The sequence below is a fragment of the Oryctolagus cuniculus genome, chromosome 12 (assembly GCF_964237555.1).
Source record: "Oryctolagus cuniculus chromosome 12, mOryCun1.1, whole genome shotgun sequence".
Lineage (NCBI taxonomy): Eukaryota > Metazoa > Chordata > Mammalia > Lagomorpha > Leporidae > Oryctolagus > Oryctolagus cuniculus.
The window spans coordinates 22,314,402-22,335,125 of record NC_091443.1 but is presented as its reverse complement, the minus strand read 5'-3'; the positions used below and the strand labels follow the sequence as shown (position 1 = coordinate 22,335,125).

The window sequence follows — 20,724 nt, the reverse complement described above, 5'->3', positions numbered from 1 at the left end:
ACTTGTCCCAGGTCACATAGCAGTCAAGTCTTCTCATTTGAAATGTTGTTGTCAGACTCATCACACCACTCATGGGAGCTTTATGACAAAGGCAGTCCCTATGGAACCACTGTTTTGTCTCCTTTCCAAATGCCAGTCACCTGGAGTAGGAGAGTTGGCAGCTAATCTCTGCGGTACACAGAGGGAACTGCAGATAAAAATCAACTGATCCTTAGTTGTTTCGACAGTCTGTAAATATCTAGTTTAACCACAACAGGTATATTCTGGAAGAACCCACATAGGAGCAGGGACTTGCTTCACTGCATTGTGGAAGCTCCACTTACATGATACTACAATTTTTCTGTGGGCAATGCAGGGCAATGCACACTGTTTCCCTACTTTTTGTAATCTTTAAAAAATTATTTATTTATTTGAGAGGGAAAGAGACAGGAGAAACCTCCCAGCTGGTTGTTCACGCCATCAATGCTGACAACAGTCAGGGCTGAGCCAGGCCATAGTCAGGAGCTGGGAACTCAGTCCAAGTTTCCCATGTCGGTGGCAGGGACCCAACTACTTGTGCCATCAGCTGCTGCCTCCCAGGGTGCGCATTAGCAGAGAGCTGGAATCAGGAGCAGAGACAGGATTCAAACACAGTCACTCTGACATGGATGTGGGTATCTCAACAGTTTGTCTTAACCAGCAGACCAAATACCCACCCCTGTCACCCTAATTCTTGTAAGAAATGTTGAATACCTTCTTGACATTGTACTGACTCTACTAGGTGTCTCAAATACATGAAAGTTCACACTAAAGTTTTAGTACTCACGACACTTTAAGAGCAAGTAAATATCAGATTAATTAATCAGTAGTTCCAGATCAATCTGTTCTCTTATAAGGAAACTTTAAGAGTTGAACAACGGGATTTGGGACAGCATCTCTCACTGAGACTATTTTTGTGTCAAGTAAATGAAGTTAAGATTGATTTTGATTAGTCCAGTCAGTCTACTCATTTTTTATTCAGCTTCTATCACATACTAGGGACTTACAGGTTCTAGAGATGTAAGACTGATGAACGAGATAAGATCCTATTATCCTAATAATTCCAGTCTAATAAGGATCCTTTTGGGGGGAGCCACTCAGTCTGGGTTAGATGCCCTTCTACTTTGCTCCCATAACATCTTGTGCATATTGCATTTCCTCACGCTTATCACACCAAACAGTAACAGTTAACTTGATCTATTAACACCCCTCTGTTCATCTTACTCATGGTCACATCCCTACTGGCACACAGTAGTTTTAACTGACACTTGAATGAATAAATCTTAATCTTAGTTCACACTGGGTTAGAAACCCAAGGCAACTGAGGATAAGTACCTTATCCAAACAGCCTAGGGTGATGTCTGTAGCAAAGAAGCCCCCTCCTCACAACCCACTTTCCACACTTAGAGGTTACAAAGAACATACATCATCGCTGGGGGAAACTGGGCACAAATACAACTCATTGGTTCTGCTGCTTTTTCACTCCCCCACTCTCACTGACCCTTCCCTTCCTCCTAAGTCATCACCTCGCCAGCTTTTACCGCCTTTTGCTACCTTTCATCCGCTGCTTACTATCCCATGTTACAGCTGTACCTTCTGGCCCTTGCATGTCTTTGCCCATCCTTCATTATCCTCATAACCTCTTCTCACATTTCGGTCCAACTTTATGAGAGTTCGCTCTCGACTGTAGCACCAGCCACTGCTAGACCGGTCCCGCTCTGCTTCTACCTGAAAAGGTCTGACAATCCAGGTAATCCAATTACACAATATTGGGCAAACCTCAAATGGCCCCCAGGCTTTCCTGGGGAGTTCTTTGATGCCTTAGCAAGCAAGTCCCGTGAAGCACACCAGGTGCGGCTTGGGTTTGGCAGGTGAAACACATAGGTGACACGGAGAGACCTTGCTCCATTCCTGAGCTTAGCTCTGAAGCCAAGAGCAGTGTTGTTAGACTATCCAGGGAGTTAAATTCATTCCACTTGAACCCAAAGAGCAGAAATGCCAATTACTTCTTTTACAAAGAGAATTATAACTTCTCACAAACTGGATTCTCAATTTTTCTAACTCATCCATTTTTGCTTGTTTTTTTGTTTTGGATATTTTTGTCTATAGGAAGATATTCATAGTAAGATAATCTGCTCACCTGATAAACACAGAATTAGAGAAAGGGGAATTGGTTGGATTCAAGAGGCATTTATCTACTTCTCTTGAAATTTCTGGAGACAACATGAAACGTATTTGGAGATGACCTCTTTCACAGATGCTGTCACAGGTCACCCATGTTTTGTCATCACAGTCTTCTTCCACTAGAGTACCACGATATGAGTGTGTATTCATCTGGATGGATACACTTTACTAACTCTGGGCTTGACTGCATTATTTGTAAAACCATAGATATTTAATGAGCACCTGTTCAGGGCCAGGCACTATGGCAGGATCTAGGAATATCTTAGGAGACTAAACCTAGGTTTTTTAATCTAATAGAGGAAAACAGCCATATAAACAAATACATATCTCAAAAATATATTATAGACTTTGAAAGAAGTCCACTGGAGGTACAGAGCTCAATTCCTAGTTCAGTTGGCTAGGTTGGGTTATGGCTAGTTAGGAGAGGTGTCTTAGTGGCAATGACTGAATTGTTTATGAACCAGGCTAAAGGGAAAGGAAGAGAACATTCCGGCAGCAGGAATACCATGGGCATGCAAAGTCAATAAACAGCCTTAACATTTCAAGAATTTCTACTTTCCCCCCCCTAATTTGTGAAATGAGCAGGCTGCATGGAGATGAAGCACCAGAAATATCTGAGATCTTCAGTTCTCTTTCTAGGGCAGTGTGCTCTGTTCTTTCATCTGGAAAACTGAGAGGGGTAGGAGTGAGGCAGAAAGAATTCCCATCTGCTGACTAATTCCCCAAATGCCTGCAATGGCTGGGGCTGGGCCAGAGCTGGAGCTAGGAGACGGGAATGCAATCCAGGTCTCCCAATCAGGCAGAAACCCAATTGCCTGAGCCATCACTGCTGCTTCCCAGGGTCTGCACTGGTAGGAAGCTGGAATCAATAGCTAAATCCATGAAGCAAACAAAGGCACTCAGCTTTGGGAATATGCATCTTAACCACTGGGCCAAACAGCCATGCCCTCTACTGTTTTTTTTTTTTTTCTTTCCCAGACATTTAGGAAAAGATGGAGGTTGAACACAGGAAGGAATAATAAGCTAAGTCTTACGTATGTTAAATATCAGATGTCCATGGAACATCCTAGAAGGAAATTTCATTAGGCAGCTGGATAGCAGGTTTGGAAGGTGAGAGTTTAGAACTAGAAATAGAGATACAGAAATCATCAACATGCATGTTGATCTGCAATCTTGGGAGCGAATGCAACTGCTCCCCAAGAGAGCACACAGGGTGAAAAGAGGGGAACCACTGGGAACTGTCTGAGTGAGTGAGAGATGGTCAACAATCCAAGAGGCAAACAGAAAAAGAGATGGCCATGATGGAAGCTTAAAGGAATTCATGGTAAGACTGGGAACCATGAAAGGAGAGCTTTAAGGACAAGGATAAATGCATAGGAAGGACCAGAAACACATGTACTGTGAAAGGCTTGTTGGATTTTGCTATGAAAAGATCATTAGGCCCTTTGAGAAACTGGTATACAGTACTGTAGATAATGAGTAGGCTAAAGAGTGAACGAGGAGGTACACAGACAGGCAAAAGAAGAAGCTATTCTCCAAGAAGCTCAGCTTTAAAGGAAAGGAAAGGAAAGGAAAGGAAAGGAAAGGAAAGGAAAGGAAAGGAAAGGAAAGGAAAGGAAAGGAAAGGAAAGGAACATTATTGAAAGGGTAAACAGAATTTTTTTTCATCAATTCTATTCAGTATTGTACCGGCAGTCCCACCCATTGGGATAAAGAGAAAGAAAGGGGGAAAAGGAGAGAGGGAGGAAAGAAGGCAGGCAGGCAGGCATAAATAGTGGAAGAAGTAAAACGGTTCCTGTTTGTACATGATATGATTTGTTTTTGTAGGAAAATCTCTGGAAATCTGCAAACCAGCTATTAGAATATAAACAAATTTAGCAAGGTCACATGATATGAGGTTTTTGTACACAAGGGTGCTTCAAAATGACTATATTAAAATGGATGTGGGTGTTTGGTCTACTGGTTAAGCCACTGGTTAGGATGCCCGTGTCCCACACGAGAGTGCCTGGGCTGGATACACGGCTCTAGCTCCTGATTCCTGTTTCCTGCTAATAAAGACCCTGGGAAAGACCGGTAACGGCTCAGGTAACTGAGTTCCTGACACCCACGTGGGAGACCCAGATTGAGTTCTGGCTCCTGGCGTTGGCCTCACCCATAGCTCCAGCTGTCTTGGTCACTTGGGGAGTGGTCCCGGGGATGGGGGCTCTCTCGCTCCCTCTGTGTATATATCTGTCACGCACATTTGCTCTCCTTCTCTCTCTGACATAAATATTTTTTTTAATTTTACAGAAGAAAGTAAAAGGTAAGTTTCTTTTGGTACAAAATGATTTTGAAATCCATGCATGTATTTTTTCATAATACACATTTTTCATAAACATTTTGGGAACCACTTGTATGCATGAATCTCAATTTCTTTTCACACAGAAATTTCTTAATTTCATTTTCTATGGATTTTTTAAAAAGATTTATTTATTTGAAAGGCAGAGTTAGAGAGAGGGATAGACAGAGAGAGGCCTTTTACCTACTGGTTCACTCCCCAAGTGGCCACAATGGCTGGGGCTGGGCCAGGAGCTTCATCCAGCCTCCCACGTAGGTTCAGGGAACTAGGGACTTGGGCCATCTTCCACTGCTCTCCCAGGCACATTAGCAGGGAGCTGGATGGGAAGTGGAGCAGCTGGGACTCAATCTCCAGCTTTGCAGGCGGTGACTGAACCCATTAGGGCACAACACCAGCCCCATACCACAGATTTTTGAAGTATACTTATACTAGCAACAAAAATTTGGAAAATGAATTTTTTTTCTAATTCCCACCCAATAATAGAAAACACAAACAAAAACCCCAAAAATCCTCCTGATCATATACTGAAAACTATAAAGCCCTGCTGAAAGATATTAGAAAAGTTCAAAGGGGCTGGAGCTGTGGCGTAGCGGGTAAAGCCGCCGGCTGCAGTACCAGCATCCCATATGGGCGCCAATTCCAGTCCTGGCTGCTCTACTTCTGATCCAGCTCTCTGCTGTGGCCTGGGAAAGCAGTAGAGGGTGGCCCAAGCCTTGGGTCCCTACACTCACATGGGAGACCCAAAGAAGCTCCAGGCTCCTGGCTTTGGATTGGCCAAGCTCCAGCTGTTGTGTCCATCTAGGGAGTGAACCAGCGGATGGAAGACCTCTCTCTCTCTCTTTCTCTGCCTCTGCCTCTCTAACTCTTTCAAATAAATAAATCCTTTAAAAAATTTTTCAAATAAACAGAGAGAAATACTACATTCAGGGATTGGAAGACTCAAAATTGATAAAATGGCCATTCTCCCCAAATTATTCTAGTCAATGGGATTCAAATCAAAATCCCAGTAGGCATTTTTGTGCTATTTCAACAAGAAAATGCAATGGTTTTAGAATATTCAGTGCAATTAAAAAACAAATTTGGAGGCCTAACCTTAACTGATTTCCAGACCACTGGGCCCTAACTGGCCTTGATGGTCCATGGAGCAAGGATTTCATGCTAACGGAAGCCAAGTGCAGGACACTGGAGACTGCTGCTTTCATCCATCGAGGTCTCGGCTCCAAAAGGGAGGCTCAGTCAGAGAGAAGTCTACCACTGTCCCCACCCCAGCGCAGAGCCAGGCCTCTGAGAGTTTGCTGGAAGGGGGCTGTACAAGACAGAGCTCTAAATCTTCCCCTCCCGCAAAGAACTTTCTTCATTTGCAACAGAGTGTGGAGAAGTTCAACCCTAAGGGCATACCCAAAATTGGTGGAAGTTGTGAGAAAAGAAAAAAAAAATTGGGAGGAGACTGATAGATTCATTCATATAGGCTAAAAGGTAGGGAGAACTTGGGAAAGTTTCCAGTTGGGAAAACAACCAGAGTTAGAATCTCAGATACTGCCTTCTGCAACTAAATCTTCAAAGGTGCAAAGTTTGATTGGATTAATTGTGGAGCAATTTTTGCCTCAAGACACTGGTGAAAACAATGGAGCAATCAGTTGGCAATTAGCAGTGCTTAAAAGCTGGGTATGGGCAGAAAAAGAGGGATCAAAGAAAGCCTTGCACAAACCTCTTTCATCTTCGAAGACTGCTGGCATAGCCAAAGCCGTGGCCAAGAGGAGCAACACCGGAGGCTTCCCGCTGGAGGGGGAGAGACTTCATTAAAGCCATCCAGACAGTCACTAAACAAATGAACAAGCAAGTACAGTCAGAAGTCCCAGCGTGGGGAACCAGTGTACAGCTGCCACAATGTATTATCAAATATGTCTAGTTTGTGTTTTTAAAAAAGGGACATGCAAAGAAACAGAAAAGCATGAAAAAGCAGGAAACAGAAACTGCCTGTGAGAGCAACCAGATGTTAGATTGAACAGAAAATGACTTCAAAGTAGCTATTATGAGTATGTTCAAAGAGCTAACTAATGATTGAAGAAGCAAAGGAAGGTATGATGACAATGTTGCATCAAATAGAGGGTACTAATAAAGAGGCAGAAACTACAGGGGGAGAAACAATGAAAATTCCGGCATTGAAAAATACAATGGAGGTGGACATAGTGGTGCAGCAGGCTAAGACACCACTCGGAACCCCTGCATCCCCTATCGCAATGCTGGCTGCTCCACTTCTGACCCAGTTCCCTGTAAGGCATCCTGAGAGGCAGTGGAGGATGGCCCAGGTGCTTGGGCCCCTGCCACCCACATAGGAGACTGGGATGGAGTTCCTGGCTCCTGGATTCAGGCTGGCCTAACCCCTGCTGTTACAGGCTTTTGGGCAGTGAACCGTGGATGGAAGTATCTCTCTCTTTCTCTCTCTCTGTCATAGCTGAAAAAAAAAATAAACTTTTTTTAAAAGAAAAATATAACTGAAATTTCAAAATTCACTAGAGACCCAACAGGAGATTTGAACTGGCAGAAGAAAGAATTGGTAACCTTGAGATAGACTAACAGAGACTATACAATTTAAGACACAGAGGAGGGAGAAAGAATTTTTTTTTTTAAATGAGTAGAGCCTCAGAAGATGTGACACACCATCAAGAATATCAATAGTCTCATAATGTGAGAATCAGATAGAGAGAAGAAATAGAAAGGGAACAAAGAACATTCAAAGAAATATGACTGAAAAGTTGCAAATTCATTGAAAAGCATTAATCTAAGAAGCCCAAGAACAAACCACAGAAAGGGATTTTAAAATATACACATTGTAGTTAAAAAGAAAAAAAAAAAGCTAAAAAAACAAAGGCAAGGACAAAATCCTGAAATCAAAAAGCAAAAAATAATGCATCCAAATATACAGAAAACCTAATAAGCTAATAACTGACTTCTCATCAGAAACAACGAACTCTAGAATGTAGTAGGATAACATATTTAAAATCCTTAAAGAAAAAAAAAATGTCAGCCAAGAATTCCATATCCTACAAAACCATCTTTCCTTCAAAAATGAAGGGAAGTGGGCAGGTGCTGTGGCATAGGGGGTTAAGTGGGTTAAGTCTCGCTGACAGTGCCAGCATCCCACATGGGCGTCGGTTCAAGTCCCAGCTGCCCTACTTCCCATGAAGCTCCCTGGTGATGTCCCTGGAAAAGCAGTGGAAGAGGCCCAGCTGCTTGGACCCCTGTCACCCATGTGGGAGACCTGGATGAACCTCCTGGTTTCAGCCTGGCACAGCCCCAGTTGTTGCGGCCATTTGGGTAGTGAACCAGTGGATGGAAGTTGTCTCTCTCTCTCTCTCTCTGTAACTCCACCTTTCAAAATAATAAAATAAATCTTTAAAAAAAATACATGGGGGCCAGTGCTGTGGTGCAGGGGGTTAAGCTGCTGCCTGTGACGCTGGCATCCTATATGGGCACCAGATCGAGTCCTGGCTGCTCCTCTTCTGATCCAGCTCCCTGCTAATATACCTGGGAAAGGAGCAGAAGATGGCCCAAGTGCTTGGAACCTTGCACTCATGTGGAAGACCCAGAAGCTCTTGGCTCCTTGCTTCAGTATGGCCCAGCCCCAGCTGCTCCAGCCATTTGGGGAGTGAACCAGTAGAAAAAGATCTCTTTCTCTCTCTCCTTCCCTCCCTCCCTCCCTCCTTTTGCCTCTCCTTCTCTGTAACTCTTTCAAACAAATAAATAAATCTTAAAAAAAAAATTGTAGGCAGGGCTGGGGGTGGCAGTCAGTGTTGTGGCACAGTGGGTAGAGTAATCCCCTGCAATGCTGGCACCCCATATGGGTGCCAGTTCATGCCCTGGCTGCTCCACTTCTAATTCAGCCTCTGCTAATGCACCTGGGAAAAGCAGGGGACAACAGCCCAACTGCTCGGATCCCTGACAGTGGCTTGACTCAGCCCTGGCCATTGCAGCCATCTGGGGAGTGAACCAGCAGAGAGAAGATTGAGCTCTCTCTGTCTCTCTCCATCTCTTCCTCCTTCTCTCTCTTCTTCCTTCTCTCTCTCTCTGTAACTTTGCCTTTCAAATAAATAACAATATTTTTAAAAACTGATTTATTTGAAAGGCAGAGTTACAGAGAGGAGAGACACAGAGAGAAGTCTTCCATACTCTGGTTCACTCCTCAAATGGCCACAACAGCTGGGACTGGGTCAGGCTGAATCGAGGAGCCAGGAGCTTCCTCCGAGTCTCCCACGTGGGTTCAGGGGCCCAAGAACTTGAGCCATCTTCTGCTGCTTTCCCAGATACATTAGCAGGGAGCTGGATTGGAAGTGGAGCAGGTAGGACTTGAACCAGCACCCATGTGAGATGCTGGCACTTCAAGTTAACCCACTATGCCACAATGCCAGTCCTGTAAACAAAAATCTTAAAAAAAAATTAAGATGGCATTATTTCCAGATTAAAAAAAGAGAGAATTTGTTGCTAGAAATATGATGTACAGGAATATATCACATTCAAGATGAAAGTGCCGGCCAGTAATTCAAATCCACATACAAAAAAACAAAAAGCATCAGGAACAGTAATTATGTGATTATGAAAGATAGCACAAATGCACGTGTTTCTCCTTCTCTTGATTTAAAAACAGCTATATAAAAATACATATACTCATATAATGTGCCATTGAGTCAAAACCCATGGAAATGTAATATACTTGCCAATAACTACACAAAGGATGTGAGTGGAAGCAAACTCCATCACACTAAGGCAATGACTACAACTGATAACTCTGGATCCACAAGAACAACTGAAGAGAACAGGAAGGTTAATAAAACAAAAGTTGTTAATAAGTACTTGCTGTTCTTTGTTCTCTCAATTTGTTTTTTAATACTGTAGAAAAGACTTGCCAGTACAAGCTGGTAGATAAACTACTGATTATTTGTTACAATAAACCATCAAGGTTTTCATTATAACAGTATTTTCTCATAGACATCAGAATCTGGAAGCAAACTGCCTTTCTCAGATTGTCATTTAGTATTTTTGTCTCTACCCCTTAAAGCGCAAAAACAGGATTTGAATATCAACCGCCTATTACAGAAGCCATAAGACATGGATAGTCATTAACACTGTACAAGCTACAGCAGAGGAAGCTGGACAAACATCGCCAACCTTTATGAGAAAAAAAAAGTTGGTTCCAAGAGCGGTAAATTTGACAGGTGCTACAATTAAGCACACTACGCGTGTCCTTCTGAAGCCAAAAAGAGGTTAGACCTGACTGTGGTTCTGCCAAACACCATGTTAACTCAAAATGCTTCGTGAAGGACCATGAGTCCAGCAGGCATAGGGCAAGATGGGAACTCCAGGCAGGCAACTGAGCTACTCACTGAAGGAAACTAAAAAGCAATACCAAACTTCGTTAACATATCAATACTGTTTCAGAAGCATCATCAAGACAGATAGAGATTTAACAACAAATTGGCCTGGGCCTCATTCTCCAGTGTTGTTTTGCTTAACCCCAGAAGAGAATCTCGAACATCCTAGGAAAGCTGCGAAATCATGTTTGGCAGGTCTGATGATACCTGTATCCCCGCCCTGGGGTTCTGGAGTTCTGCATACCAAGTGATCCAGTAATTGAAAGGTGTATTTAGGCACAAAGCAGGACACCAAAAACAGGCCCTGCATCAGCAAATATTACATGGGATGGATTCTTTTAAAAATCACATGATAAATGTAAGCCACAAAACCAAATGCACTCACACAGGTACCCCTACCTTATGTTACATCGAAAGCTGTGCCTGCTATGGTAACACTCTACCCGGGAGAGCCGGAAAGGTCCCCCAAACAGCAGCTAAAGAATATTTACACAGAACGATGCCACCACCCCCCGACCCCCCTCACCCACCGCCATGCACAGGCGGGAGATGGCAATTGCCAGAGTTTACAACACAGACCAGCCCCACTGCAGGCGCCTGCTCCCTGTATTCTGGGGCTTCCTCTCCCCTAGTCCGGATGTCGGAAAATAACTTCAAAAGCTCCCCCAAATCATGTGGCTACCATTACAGGTAGCCTCTACAAGTAACATGGAACGCTTTTGGGCAAACCGCAGGCCTTCATTTCTGTCAGCTTCACGATTTTCCCTACCAGAATTATTTCCAACCAGCATGCTTGCTATGTCTTTTTTTTTTTTTTTTTTTTTTTTTTGACAGGCAGAGTGGACAGTGAGAGTGAGAGAGAGAGAGAGAGAGAGAGAGAGAGAAAGGTCTTCCTTTGCCGTTGGTTCACCCTCCAATGGCCGCCGCGGCCGGCGCACCGCGCTGATCCGATGGCAGGAGCCAGGTGCTTCTCCTGGTCTCCCATGGGGTGCAGGGCCCAAGCACCTGGGCCATCCTCCACTGCACTCCCTGGCCACAGCAGAGAGCTGGCCTGGAAGAGGGGCAACCAGGACAGAATCCAGTGCCCCGACCGGGACTAGAACCCGGTGTGCCGGCGCCGCTAGGCCGGCCACTATATCATCTTCCTACGTTTCCAATGCATTGCCAGTTTTCCAGTTTCACAAAGACGTGACATCATAAACTAACACCGTGCGCACCCTGGCGACCGCGCGGAGTCAGCGTCCTAAACCCCTCCGACCAGCAGCAGCCATATCCCCAGGCTCAGCCTGGCTGCCACCCACCGAGACTGTGTTCACCGGACAGTCAACACCGCAGCTCCGGATCAAAAGTAGCATCTGGGAACCTCAAGAAGAGGCGGAACTTACTCCACTCTGGCGGGCCACGAGGGTCTTCAAGGTGGCCAGCACGTCCTCGCCCTCCCGGACTCGGCCCTGAGCCCCGCTGGCCGCCCCAGGCCGCTTCCGCCTGCCTCTCACTCCACCAGGAAGAGCCGTCTGCACATGCGCACTCGCAGTCGCCGCAGTGGCCATCTTCCTCTTGCACCAGGTGTTTCTCTCAACTCCATTAAAAGTCTTAACATTATACTCTTATAAAGTAAGTTATAATAATGTATTGCTGGGGCCGGCACTGTGGCGTAGCCGATAAAGCTGCTGCCTGCAGTGTTGGCATCCCATATGGGTGCCAGTTCGAGTCCCAGCTGTTCCACTTCCAATCCAGCTCTCTGCTATGACCTGGGAAAGCAGTGGAAGATGGCCCAAGTCATCTGCATGGGAGACCTAGAAGAAGCTCCTGGCTCCGGCTTCGGATTGGGGTAGCTCCTGCCATTGCAGCCAACTGGGGAGTGAACCATCAGATGGAAGACCTCTCTCTCTCTCTCTCTCTCTCTCTCTGCTTCTCCTTCTCTCTCTCTCTTTCAAATAAATAAATAAATCTTTTAAAAAAATGTATTGCTGAGTTTGTAACACTTACAGAAGTGACATGTATAACAATAATATATATTTCACAAATACAAATATAACCCAAATCCAAATAATATAACAAAAAGGGGAAACAATAGAGCTATATAGGAATAATGTTTCTATATAAGATGCTGATAAACCAAGATGTGAATACTAGAGCAACCATTAAGAAGTAACTCAAAAAACAGTAAAAAAAAAAAACACTCAAAAATTAAAATATTACATAATACTACTTAACGCAAACAAAAGTGGTAAGGAAGGAAAGACAGAAATTTATAGTTATAAATGCCTAAATTAGAAAACAAAAGATCTCAAATTAATAGCCTAAAGACATTGGAAGAACAAACTGAAAGCAAGTAAAAGAAAAGTAATAACAAAATTATAATAAAAATTAATGAAATAATAATAAAGAAATTATCAATTCCCAACTTGACTCTCACTGGGATTAAACATGACAATAGGTCTGCTCTGATTTCATCATCATTTAAAAAAAATCATCTATTATTCCTCACTTTATGTTTCTGTGTGGGAGCAAACTGTTGAAATCCATACTTAAGGTATACTAAGCTGATCTTCTGTATATTAAGATAATCGAAAATGAATCTTGATGTGAATGGAAGGGGAGAGGGAGTGGGAAAGGGGAGGGTTGTGGGTGGGAGGGACGGTATGGGGGGGAAGCCATTGTAATCCATAAGTCGTACTTTGGAAATTTATATTCATTAAATAAAAGTTTAAAAAAAAAAAAAGAGAGAAATGTGAAACCAAAAAAAAAAAAAAAATGAGCCAACACTAAATCTGATTTCAACTACATCACTGTGACTTTGGACATGTTATTTAAATACTTTGATTTATTTTCCTCTTTTGCCATGCAATGAGTGTATTAGTGCATATCTTACATAATTGTTCTGGTGACTAAATAAAGTCATATGTGTAAATCAAAAAAAAAAATTAATGAAATAGAGAATAGAAAACCCAATAAAATCAGTGAAACTAAAGCTGGTCCTTAGAAAAGATTACCAAAATTGACAAACCATTAGCTAGATTGAGAAAAATACAGAAGACTCAAATTACTAGAATCAGAAATGAAAGAGGTGCCGGTGCTGTGGCACAGTAGGCTAAGCCTCCGTTTCTGGCGCCAGCATCCCATATGGGCACCAGTTTGTGTCCCGGCTGCTCCTGTTCCAATCCAGCACTTTGCTTATAGCTTGGGAAAGCAGCAGAAGATGGCCGAAGTGCTTGGGCCCCTGTACCCATGTGGGAGACCTGGATTAAATTCCTGGCTCCTGGCTTCAGATCGGCTCAGCCCTGGCTGTTGCAGGCATTTGAGGAGTGAACCAGTGGATTGAAGACGTTTCTATCTGTAAGTCTGCCTTTCAAATAAATTAATAAAATATTTTTTTAAAAATGAAAGAGGACATTACTTCTGAATATACAGAAATAAAAAGGATTATTTAAGAATAGTGTGGGGGCCAGCATTGTGGCACAGTGAGTTTAGTGGCCACCCGCAATGCTGGCATCCCAGGCATCCCACATGAGCACTGGTTTGAGTCCCAGTTACTCCACTTCCAATCCAGCTCCCTGTTAATGCACCTAGGAAAGCAGCTGGAAAGATGACCCAAGTACTTGAGTCCCTGTCACTCGTGTGGGAGATTTGCATGGAGTTCAGGGCTCCTGGTTTCAGCCTTGCCCAGCCCTGGAGCCACTGCAGCTATCTGGGGGGTGATCCAGTGAGTGGAAGGTCTGTCTATCTCCCCCCACACCGTAACTCTGCTTTTCAAATAACTAAATCTTTTGGGGAAATAAGCAGTATGAAAACCATGTTATAAATAAGACAACTTAGACAAAACAGACTAATTCCTACAGAGGGACAAAGTATTAAAAAAGAGAAGAAATAGGCAATTTGAATATACCTATAACAAGAGACTGAAACAGTAATGAAAAATATGCACAGAGAGAAACTCAAACCTAGATGGCTTCGAAGAATTAATACCAATTCTCCAAAACCAATTCCAGAAAATACAAGAGGAAGTAATACATTCCAACTCATACTATGAAACCAAGGTTACTCTGAAACCCAAACAAGACAAAGGACCTTACAGAAGAGAAAACTATAGACCAATATCTCTTATGAGTAGGGACACAAAAATCCTCAACAAAATACTAGCAAACTGAATCCAGCACCATATAAAAAGAATTATAAACCATGACCAATTGGGATTTATCTCAGGATGCAAGGTTGGCTTAACATCTGAAAATCAATTAATATAATACACCATATCAACAGAATAAAAAACACAAAACACATGAGCATCCCAGTAGACAAAGTAAAGGTATTTGACAAAATCCAAACTGCTTTATGATAAAAAGAAGACTCAACAAACTAGGAATAGAAGACAACTTTCTCAACTAGAAAACGAGTGTCTATAAAAACCATGGCAAATGTCATATTTAAAGGTAAAAGACTTGATCTTTCTCCCTAAACTCAGGAAAGAGGAGCAAGGATAGCCACTTCTATCACTCTCATTCAACATAGAACTAGAGGCTTGAACGAGGGTAATCAGGCAAGCAAAAGAAATAAAACATACAGATTGGAAAGAAAAAGGTAAAAATGTCTCTATTTTCAGCCAACATAATCTTGCATGTAGAACAACCTAAGGAAGGGGCCCAAGCCGCGCATAGTAGGTTAAACCTCCACCTTGGGCACTGGCATCCCATATGGGTGTCCCAGCTGCTCCTCTTCTGATCCAGCTCTCTGTTATGGCCTGGGATAGCAGTAGAGGATGGCCCAAGTGCTTGGGCCCCTACACCCATGAGGGAGACTCGGAAGAAGCTCCTGGTTCCTGGCTTCAGATCGGCTCAGCTCTGGCAGTTGCAGCCATTTGGGGAGTAAACCAGCAGATGGTAGACCTCTCTGTCTCTCCCTCTCTCTGTCTGTAACTCTGCCTTTCAAATAAGAAAATAAATCTTTTTAAAAAAACTTTAGCCGGCGCCGTGGCTCAATAGGCTAATCCTCCACCTTGCGGCGCCGGCACACCGGGTTCTAGTCCCGGTCGGGGCGCCGGATTCTGTCCCGGTTGCCCCTCTTCCAGGCCAGCTCTCTGCTATGGCCAGGGAGTGCAGTGGAGGATGGCCCAGGTGCTTGGGCCCTGCACCCCATGGGAGACCAGGAAAAGCACCTGGCTCCTGGCTCCTGCCAGGATCAGCGCGGTGCGCCGGCTGCAGCGGCGGCCATTGGAGGGTGAACCAACGGCAAAAGGAAGACCTTTCTCTCTGTCTCTCTCTCTCACTGTCCACTCTGCCTGTCAAAAAAAAAAAAAAAAAAAAAAAAAAAAAAAAAAAAAACTTTAAAAATACATTAAAATTATTAAGGTAATAAATGACTTAAGCAAATTTATGAGATAAAATTAATATAAAAATTGTATTGCTATAGTCTTGTAATGAGTAATCTAAAAATGAAACTAAAAAGCAGTTCTATTTACAACAGGAACCAAAGGAATAAAATGCTTAGGAATAAATTTAATAGAAGTGCAAGGTTTATTCTCTACAGACAACAAATCAATGTTAAAAGAAATTAAAGATGTAAATAAATGAAAGCATGCCATGTTCATGGATCAGAAGGCTCAATGTTGTTAAGATGCCAATACTCTAGGATTAATCTATACATTCAACACAGTCCTCATCCAAATTTCTACTGGTTTCTTTGCAGAAATTGACAAACATCATAAAATTTATATAGAATTGGTAGGGACTCAGAATAGCCGAAAGTTTTGCAAAATGTGAACAGAGTTGAGAGACTCACACTTATTCCAATTTTAAAACTCACTACAAATGAGCAGTAATCAAGACAGGGTGGCATTGGCAGAAGACAGAGATCAAAGGAGCAGAACTGAGAGCTGAGAAATAAATCCACCTGTCTATGGTCAACTCATTATTGACAAGGAGCAAGACCCTTCCATGGAGGGGAAACGGTCTTTCAACAATGATGCTGGATGTCTTCGCCCACTCCTGCTGCTGTAATTTACCATAGACTGCGTAATTCACAAGGGACAGGAACTTATTCTTACAGTCCTGGAGGTTGGTAAGTCCAAGAGCAAGGTACTGGCAAGTTCAGGTGTCTGGCCAGGGTCCTACGATGCTTTGCTTCTAAAATGACACTTTTACCGCTGCATCCTCCAGGGGGGAGGAACAGTGTGTTCTCACATGGCAGGAGGTGGAAGGCAAAACGGGACAAACGCCCTCCGTCAAGCCCTTTCATAACAGCACTAATCCATTTGTGAGAGTGAAATCCACATAGCTTAAATACCTCCCAAAGACCGGACTTCCTAACACTGTTGCATTGGAGATTAAGTTTCCAATACATGAATTGTAGAGGACACGTTCAGAGCACAGTACGGGGAAAACATGGAAAAGAATGAAGCTGGATTCTTACTTCATATCACATGTAAAAATTAACTCAGGGTCAAAGACGTAATGTAAATGCAAAACCTATGAAATTCTTAGAAGAAAACATACATATGAATATGCATTACTTTAGGTTTGACAATTTTTTTTTTTTTTGACAGGCAGAGTGGACAATGAGAGAGAGAGAGAGACAGAGAGAAAGGTCTTCCTTTTACATTGGTCCACCCTCCAATGGCCGCCGCGGCCAGCGTGCTGCAGCCGGCGCACCGCGCTGATCCGATGGCAGGAGCCAGGTGCTTCTCCTGGTCTTCCATGGGGTGCAGGGCCCAAGCACTTGGGCCATCCTCCACTGCACTCCCTGGCCACAGCAGAGAGCTAGCCTGGAAGAGGGGCAACCGGAACAGAATCTGGCGCCCTGACTGGGACTAGAACCCGGTGTGCCGGTGCCGCAAGGCGGAGGATTAGCCTAGTGAGCCGCAGCGCCGGCTTGACAATGGTTTCTTAATATAGCATCAAAAGCATAAGCAAAGAATAAAATAAAAAACAGATAAATTGGGCTTCATCAAAATAAAAAACATTCTATGCTTCAAGGACACCATAAAGAATGTGAAACAACAGCCCAGAGTGGGAAAAATATTTGCAAATCATATATCTTATCAAGAATATATATCAAGAATGTTTAAAGAATTTTTTAAATTCAATAATAAAAAAATAAATCAATTTAAAAATAGCTATAAAGGATCTGAATAGACATTTCTACAAATATACACTAGTAGCCAATAAGCATGTGAAAAGATGCTTAACCTTTTCAGTCATCATGGAAGATGCAAAACAACACCACGGTGAGATACCACTTCACACCAGATCGAAACAAGTGTTGTTGGCAAGGATGCAGAGACTGGAACCCACATGTGTTGCTGTCAGGAATGTAAAATGGGGCACCCACTTTCATCTGTAGGGTTCTTAAACAACTGTTAAACACAGAGTTAACATATGATCCAGAAACTCCACTCCTAGGAACATACCACGGTCAATGAAAACATGTCCACACAAAAACATGCACACAAATATTTATAGAAGCACTAACTCGACATCAAAATGTAGAAACAACCCAAAATGTCCATCAACTGATGAATGGATAAACAAAATATGGTATATCCATATGACAGAATATCATTCAGCCATGAAAAGAATGGAGTTCTGACACATGCCACACATAGCTGAGCCTTAAAACATCGTGCTAAGTGAAAGAAGCCATCACAATGGATCACGTAAGATTCCAATCACATGAAATGTCCAGAATACACAAATCTGTAAAGACAGAAAGTAGATTAGTAGTTTCTCAGGGCTGGGCACAACAGGATATAGGGGGCTGACGGATTTCTTTTTGAGGTGATAAAAATATTCTAAAATTGACTGTGATGACAGTTGTTTGTAGCTGTGAATATACTAAAAACCAGAAATGGTACACTTCAATGGGTTAATTGAATGGTGTAGAAATTAAATAAAGCCGTTATAATAAAAATATCTATGCAAGCTATTTTAGGAAAATGGAATAAGAGACTTAAAAATATTTCGATCTTACCTGCTGGCTTTTCTAAAATGACCACATCCTGAGACCTGGCGGAAAGTTTCAAATTAGAAATGAAAATGAAACAAAGCTTAAATAAATTTAAATAAGATCAAACTTTTTTTTTTTTTTGTCCTAAATACAGCTTTCTGAATCTGCTGGCCTATCTTGATCCTAACACGAACCCTCCTCGGAGAGGCCTTCCGGAATACGCCGAGTCACGTGCTGCTGTTCACGTAGCTTCAGAATCCTTAGCCCTACTTAAAAAAGCTCATTCATTTTGTTGTTTATTGTCTAGTTCCCCACGTGAAAATAAGACTTCCAGGGAAAGTTCTGGCAGTTCCGATGCCTACATCCTACAGGGAGTGCCTGGGGTTGACTCCAGCTTCCTTCCAGTGCCGCCCCTGGGAGGCAGTGGTGATGGTTCCTGCCACCCACATGGGAGACCTGGATTGAGGTCTTGGCTCCTGGCTTCAGCCAGCCCCAGAACTGGCTATTATTGCAGGTATTTGGGGAGTGAACCCACAAATGGGTGGGAGTTCGCACACACTCTCTGTCTCTCTCTCTCTCTATTGAGTAAATAAGAAAGAAAATAAAAGTTTCCATGTTCACTATTGATTTTTACTCCAGGGTCTAGAAATGAACCACTCAAAGTGTGGTCCAAGTACAGTAGCAATCTATGAGATATGCTACTAGTTCATGACTAGTTAAGTACAGAAACTCTGGAGCAATTTGACACAGTGATTTTATGTATGCTGTACTTAGTCTCAAAAACTAAATCTGTATTTTGTTTATCTTTGGTTTCTTTTATTTTCCTAGTAGTTCACTATTATAGGATTTCCTGCCCCCTAATATCAGGTTGTGATTTAAACTTTGAAAAATCAGAACTAGCCCTTTGCCACAGGTGGTTTGGCTCAGGGTGACCACAAGATTTTTCTGCTTCCCTACTGTGATGAAGTGTTCACAAAGCTAGGGATGGTACTCCCGTGCCCTTGAGTGGAGACAAGGAGATACTTGTCCTCAGAAAGAATGTGAGAAGTGATCTGTGCCCCACCCAATATGGTGAATCTGGAGCTGTGCCCCTTGACCATGAGAGTTAATTTATTGTGTTAACTTGACTGGGCTAAGGGATACCCAGATAGCCAGGAAAGCATTATTTCTGAGTGTGTCTGTGGAAATCTTTCCAGAAGATACTGGCATTTGGTCAAGAGACTGAATAAAGGACCCAGCAATGTGGGAACGCACCATGCATCCATTGGGGGCCAGCCCACATCGAGTACAAGGGCAGAGGAAGGGCAACTTCCCTCTCTCCTCATCTTGGAACATCTCTCTTCTCCTGACCCTGGACGTGAAAGCCCCCCTGGTTCTCAGGCCTTCAGATCATGGCACTTCCATCAGCAGCCTCCCCACATCCTCAGGCCTTAGCCTCAGATTAGGAGTTACACCATCAGTTTCTAAATCCCACCATCATGTTTTCCCATTTTCCAGCCTGTATAGACCGTGAGCATGGGGCTTCTTAGCCTCCAAAGTTGTGTGAGCCAATTCCCATAATAAATCCCCTCTTACATATCTCCTGCTGCTTCTGTGTCTCTGGAGAACCCTAACACACCCACCATCTCTTTTCCCATTGCTAACTTAATGAAGGAAAATTTGAGGACACAGAAGAAAGTGGAGCCAAAAACAGGAAGAGCCACTTTCCCGAAGACAACAGAGAAGGCCGTGAATGAACAAAAGAAGGTGGAAATGGCCAAATGCCCTTAGAGCAGCACGATTACGAGTGTAGCCAATAAACTATTGTTTGTCAGCCTGTGAGAACACAGAGATTTTTCTAGAAAGCAAATTAAGAAACTACCCCATGCCCACAAGTAGTGAACTAAGCAGAGTTGTTATTCTTGCCATGTGGAATAAATAGTTTATGGACCAACATAGTTCTGTGGACCATACTTAGAGAGAAGTGGATTAGAAGACATTTTTAGGTATTCAGAGAATCTAAAACACAAGCAGTATTTATAAATCCATTCAATATAATCTCCTTGTTTGGGTCCACATCTAACTTGTCTAGTATCTGAAAACAAATGATTGCTAGCTTATATGTATTTAAAACATGTATATGTACATTTATGCATAAAACACCCTTCATCCATTTATCTATCCATCTATCTATCTCCTATACAATTTTAGAATTATCTGAAGAGCATGGATAAAAGAAATTCAAGCCAGAGAGTAACCTACTGTCTTATCTGAATAATACACATAAATAAACAACATGTAAACATGGTCAGGGTTTCAGGAGGGGCAAAACACTTTAAAAAAAAAAAGGTTTATTTATTTATTTATTTGAAAGGCAGAGAGAGAGAGAGAGAGAATGAGTTCTTCCATTGCTGGTTCACTCCCCAAATGGCTGCAACAGCCGAAGCTGAGCAGATCCAAAGCCAAGAGCCAAGAGCTTCTTCCAGGTCTTGCACATGGATGCAGGGGCCAAGCAGGGAGCTGGATCGGAAGTGGAGCAGCCAGGACTCGAACTGGTGCCCATATGGGATGCAGGCACTGCAGGCAGTGTGCACTATGCCACAGCATCCGCACCAGGACAAAACACTTTTGAAATATACTTTTGATATGTGTTATTTAACCTTTGGTATAATCCCATAGGATAGTTAATATTCCTGTTATCTGGGGTTGGGGGTGGGCATTGTAGTATGATGACTGCTCAGAACACCCACATCCTGCATTGGAGTGCCTGGGACTGAGTCCTGCCTCTGCTTCCTACCCAGTCTCTAGCTAATGAGCACCCCAAGAGACAATAGATGATGGCTCAAGTCCTTGGGTCCACACCACCCACATGGGAGACCCAGCCAGAATTCCTGA

General features: G+C 43.0%; 1 protein-coding gene across 15 annotated transcripts in view; it reads right to left on the bottom strand.

Annotated features, from left to right (window-relative positions):
• LOC103351297 (uncharacterized) overlaps positions 1–20,724 on the bottom strand; it is a 260,758-nt gene that overhangs the window by 128,123 nt on the left and 111,911 nt on the right. For 5 of the 15 annotated variants that reach the window (XR_007910252.2, XM_070053649.1, XM_070053648.1 and 2 more), the window contains one exon: positions 17,875–17,909. The exons of 1 other annotated variant lie outside the window; for it this stretch is intronic. Coding sequence is in view for 4 of the 14 variants with exons in the window: in XM_070053649.1 (XP_069909750.1) it covers positions 17,875–17,909 (35 nt within the window). In the remaining 10 variants the exon portion in view is untranslated. Of the gene's footprint in view, positions 1–6,248; positions 6,361–11,294; positions 11,417–17,874; positions 17,910–20,724 lie in introns of those variants that run through there. 9 more of the 15 variants (XR_011380710.1, XR_011380715.1, XR_011380709.1 and 6 more) reach the window with 8 other exon arrangements.